This window comes from Chenopodium album, chromosome 16 (assembly GCF_948465745.1).
Source record: "Chenopodium album chromosome 16, dcCheAlbu1.1, whole genome shotgun sequence".
In the NCBI taxonomy this organism is placed as follows: domain Eukaryota; kingdom Viridiplantae; phylum Streptophyta; class Magnoliopsida; order Caryophyllales; family Amaranthaceae; genus Chenopodium; species Chenopodium album.
In genome coordinates, this window is record NC_137849.1 from 20,373,693 (window position 1) to 20,379,475 (window position 5,783).

General features: G+C 40.2%; 1 protein-coding gene across 1 annotated transcript; it reads right to left on the minus strand.

Annotated features, from left to right (window-relative positions):
- Window positions 1-448: 448 nt before the first annotated feature.
- Window positions 449-823, minus strand: LOC145583972 (uncharacterized). Its single transcript, XM_081640916.1, has one exon. It carries the CDS (start codon window positions 821-823, stop codon window positions 449-451), a length of 375 nt encoding a protein of 124 aa, XP_081497042.1.
- Between the last annotated feature and the right edge of the window lie 4,960 nt (window positions 824-5,783).

Genomic DNA, 5,783 nt, shown 5'->3' on the forward strand with positions numbered 1-5,783 from the left:
ATTTTCAATACTTCCTCGTTCTCAACTCAATCTTGGCTTGTCAAATCATGACCCCAAGGCCTCAAATCTTAAACCACACACGTAGTAACCAAGGGTTCAAGTACCTACAAAGAAAACCCGAACAACATAAGATACGAACTAACAACAAAATCGACCAAAAAGAAGAAAATTAAGAATGAAAATAGTTAAGAACTCGGGTTGCCTCCCGAGAAGCGCTTCTTTATGAGGTCACTAGCTTGACCATGAGAAAATTTCATCAAGGAGGGGGCTTGGGATCCAAAGGATCAAGCATTAAGCACCCAATGAGACCAGCTTCATCTTTACAGAAATAGTGTTTCAGACGATGACCATTAAGCATAAACTTTTGATCGCCCGCTTCCAACTCGAATGAACCATAAGGAGTAGTCTTTGAGATCATAAAAGGCCCCGACCACTTGGACTTAAGTTTTCAGGGAAACAAACGAAGTCTTGAGTTGAATAATAAGCCCTTGTCTCCAACCTTAAAGCTCTTGTTCCTAATGTGTTGGTCGTGCCACTTCTTTGTCTTCTCCTTATATAATCTTGAGGTCTCATAAGCATCATCTCTAAGCTCTTCGAGTTCATTGAGTTTCAACAATCTCTTCTCACCGGCCAATGATAAATCCATATTGAGCCCCTTGATAGCCCACCAAGCTTTGTGTTCCAATTCCACCGGCAAGTGAAGAGCCTTCCCATAGACCAACCTATAGGAGGTTGTGCCAATTGGAGTCTTGTACGTCGTCCTTAGCGCCCATAGCATGTCATCAAGCTTGAGAGACCAATCCTTCCTACACTTGTTCACCATTCTCTCAAGAAGATTCTTGATTTCTCTGTTTGACACCTCCACTTGTCCTTGAGTTTTAAGGTGGTAGGGTAGGCTAACCTTGTGGTGAACTCCATACTTCTTAAGAAGGGCTTCGAGTTGCTTCTTGGCAAAGTGGGAGCCTCCATCACTAATGAGCACCTTACGAACCCCAAATCAAGGAAAGATGATCTTCTTGAGAAACTTAAGCACAACCTTATGATCATTGGTAGAGGAAGGTATAGCCTCAATCCACTTAGTCACATAATCGACCGCTACCAAGATATACAAGTTCCCACAAGAAGAAACAAAGGGCCCCATGAAGTCAACCCCCCATACATCAAAAGGTTCGACCTCCAAAATGCTTTGTTGAGGCATTTCATCTCTCTTGGTTATGCCACCACTTCTTTGACACCTATCACATCTTGAAACAAATTTGTGGGCATCCTTATGCATCATCGGCCACCACAATAGAGATTGAGAAATCTTTGCCACCGTCTTGTCAACTCCCCCATGTCCTCCACATGGTAATGAATGGCAATGCTCAAGAACTCCTTCGATTTCATGATCCGGAACACATTTCCGGAAAAGGCCATCCCCACATTGCTTGATTAAGTATGGGTCATTCCAAATGTACCTTCTTACTTCTTTGAAAAACCTTTTCTGATGTTGAGAAGATAACTCCAGGGGAATGACTCCACAAGCAAGGTAATTGGCGATATCCGCATACCAAGGGCTAGATGTTGAAGCCATAGACATAAGAGTTTCAAATACCATCTCTTCATTGATTGGTGCATCATCTTTGTTCTCAAAAGGAAGCCTAGACAAATGATCCGCAACGTAGTTCTCCGCTCCTTTCTTGTCTCTCATTTCCATGTGAAAATCTTGAAAGGAGAGAACCTAACGGATAAGGTGGGGCTTTACTTCCTTCTTAGTCATGAGATATCTAACCGCTATATGATTCGTGTACACAATCACCTTAGAGCAAATAAGATATGACCTAAACTTGTCAAAGGCAAACACAACCGCTAGCATTTCCTTCTTCGTCGTTGTATAATTTCTTTGAGCTTCATCTAGAGTTTTACTTGCATATTATATGACATGATTTTCCTTCATTCTTTTGTCCAAGCACGGCACCTACTGCAAAGTCACTAGCATCGCAAATTAGCTCAAAAGGCAAGCTCCAATCCGGAGCTTGCACAACGGGAGAAGAAATGAGAGCTTCCTTGAGCTTACGAAATGCCTCAAGGCAAGCCTCATTGAAGCTAAAAAAAACATCCTTTTTAAGTAATTTGGTCAAAGGTTTGGCGATTAATGAAAAATATTTAATAAATCTCCGGTAAAAACCGGCATGCCCAAGGAAAGCTCTTACTCCCGTGATAGAAGTAGAAGGGGGCAACTTTACAATCACTGAAACTTTGGCCGGATCAACTTCAATTCCATTCTTTGAAACTTTATGGCCAAGGAAAATTCCCTCCTCAACCATAAAGTGACATTTTTCCCAATTCAAGACCAAACTCGTCTCTTGACACCTTTCAAAACATTTTCAAGATTATAAAGACAATTGTCAAAAGACGAGCCACCAACACTAAAATCATCCATGAATACTTCAATCTCTTTTTCAAGCATTTTAGAGAAAATAGAAGTCATGCATCGTTGAAAAGTTGAAGGAGCATTGCATAATCCGAATGGCATTCGTCAGTATGCAATTGTTCCAAATGGACATGTGAAATTAGTTTTCTCTTGGTCACTTGGATGGATAGGGATTTTGGAAAAATCCAAAGTACCCATCCAAGAAAAAAAAGAAAGCATCGTGAGAAAGTCTTTCCAACATTTAGTCCATGAATGGGAGAGGAAAATGGTCTTTCTTAGTATTTTTGTTCAATCTCCTATAGTTAATACACATTCTCCACCCGGTCACCGTTCGGGTGGAGATTTCCTCTCCTCCTTCACCTTTGATGATGGTCATTCCACGCTTTTTTGGAACTACATGAACCAGGCTAACCCACTTGCTATCGGAGATAGCATAGATGATGCCCACCTCACGTAGTTTCAAAATTTCCTTCTTAACAACCTCTTTGAGGTTGGGGTTCAACCTCCTTTGAGGTTCAATGGAGGTGGATTGATCATCTTCAAGATGAATACGATGCATGCACAAAGAAGGGCTAATACCCTTGATATCGTCAATGCTATACCCTATCACATCTTTATATTTTCTCAAAACATCAAGCAATTTTTCCAAATCAAGTCCATCAAGGGTAGCATTGACAATAATAGGGTATTTTCCCTTATTATCAAGATAAGCATATTTCAAAGAAGGGGGAAGGGGCTTAAGTTCTACCTTGGGAGGAGGCTTGAAACTCTCCTCCAATTTCTCCTCTTTATGCTCGAGCTCGATCCCTTTTTGTTGTTCAACCTCTTCCTCTTTTGATGCTTCTTCCATAGCCATGACAAACTCTCTTGCCTCTTGAGAATGGAACTCTTCCTTGCATGTAAGAGCTTCAATCATTGGATCTTGAGGTTTCATCATTACCCTCCCTAAGCGATCTAACTCCTCATTCACAACATCAACTCGATAGCATTTCTCAACCATGGGGGTCTTGAGTAATTTGGAAAACTCGAAGAGAATCTTCTCATCGGCCACTTCACATGTAATAGTATTGTTCTTGCAATTGATGACCGCCCCCAAGGTTTTAAGAGCTTCACGACCCAAGATCAAAGGAGTATCAACATCTTCCTCCATACCCATCACTACAAAATTACATGGCACATAGATATGCCCAAATTAAATAGGAACATCCTCAAGTTCACCACAAGGAAGTTTGACCGAGCGGTCGGCTAATTGAATTGTTTTTCTTGTGGGTATCATTTCAATATTGAGTTTTTGTGCAATGGAGAGGGGAATTAATCTAACACTCGCTCCTAAATCCGCCAATGCACCCCTAGGACCCAGAACCTACAAAATATCAAAGAAAACTAAGAAAACACAAGGAAAGGGAGAATAAAGAGGAAAAACACGAGAAAAGACAAAGTAACACAAAAACGAAGATAAAACGCTTTGAAAAAGCTCAAAAAAGTGCAAATGAGGGGAAAATCCTCAAAGAAAAAGGATAAAAGAGTGGCATAAATGCCACTCATCACTAGGTACTCCAAATCTGGAAAAGATGGTTTCCTTGAAAAACCTATGGACCACCCTGGCATCATTGGTAGGTGTGGCAGTGGTTTCAACCCACTTGGATACATAATCAACGGCGACAAGTATATATCGATTTCCCCATGAAGAAGGGAAAGGTCCCATGTAATCAACACCCTAAACATTGAAAATTTCAACTTCCAATATACCTATTTGAGGCATCTCATCCGCCGCGAGATGTTGCTAGTCCTCTGGCAAGAGTCACAAGCCCGCACAAAAGAGTTAGCATCCTTGAACATGGTAGGCCAGTAGAATCCTGACTCATTGATCTTAGCCACCGTTTTGGTGGGACCATGATGACCTCCATAAGGTGAGTTGTGGCATCTAGTAAGAACACAGTGAACTTCCAATTCGGGGACACACCTGCGAAATAACCCATCTGCACATTCACGAAACAAAAAAGGATCATCCCAAAAATAATGTTTAACATCAAAAAGGAATTTCTTTTTCTGTTGGTAGGAGAAGTCAGGAGGTAGAGTACCGCCCAACAAATAATTTGCAAATTTGACATACCAAGGATGTTGCTCTACGACTGCATACAAGTGGTCATCATGAAAAGAACCATCTATAGGAAGAGAATCCTTACCCTCATCATACCTGATTCATGACAAGTGATCTGCCACAACGTTCTCTGCACCTTTCTTATCCTTAATCTCCACATCAAAGTCTTGGAGCAAGAGAACCCAACGGAGGAGCCTAGGTTTTGATTCTGCCTTAGCTATTAAATATTTCAAAGCTGCATGGTCAGTAAAAACAATAACTTTAGAACCCACTAGATATGATCTAAATTTTTCTAAAGCATAAACCACAGCAAGAAATTCCTTCTCCGTAGTGGCATAGTTAACTTGGGCTTCATCCAAAGTTTTGCTTGCATAGTAAATAGCATGCAAAACCTTGTTCTTTCTCTGTCCTAGCATGACTCCTAATGCAAAATCATTGGCATCACACATGATCTTGAAGGGGAGATCCCAATCGGAAGCACATATGATAGGTGCTGATATCAAAGCCTGCTTAATCCTGTTAAAATCCTCAAGACACTCATCAGTAAAAATAAATGGGGCATCCTTGAGTAAAAGCTGAGTTAGTGGTTTAGCAATTTTAGAAAAATCTTTGATAAAGCGACGATAAAACCCCGCATGACCTAAGAAACTTCTAACCCCCTTAACATTAACTGGAGGAGGTATTTGCTCAATCACAGAAACTTTAGCTTTATCTACCTGTATACCCTTATCAGATACAATATGACCAAGAACTACTCCCTCAGTCACCATAAAGTGAAACTTTTCCCAATTTAGAACCAAATTGCATTCTTCACATCTTTTTAAAATTATAGTGAGATTAATAAGACATGCATCAAATGAAGAACCATACACACTAAAATCATCCATAAAGACATCCATGATAGACGCTATGAAATCAGAAAAGATACTCATCATGTAACGTTGAAAGGTGGCAGGGGCATTACCCAAACCAAAGGTCATTCTACGATAAGCAAAAGTACCATAAGGGCATGTAAATGTAGTCTTTTCCTGATCTTCAGTGTAAATTGGAATTTGGAAAAATCCCGAAAACCCATCCAAATAGCAAAAGAACTTATGATTAGCTAACCTCTCAAGCCTTTAATCAATAAAGGGGAAAGGGAAGTGATCTTTTTTAGTGGCGATATTTAATCTACGATAATCTATGCACATACACCACCCTGTAACAATTCTAGTGGGAATTAATTCATTTTTATCATTTTTTATAACAGTCATCCTACCCTTTTTATAA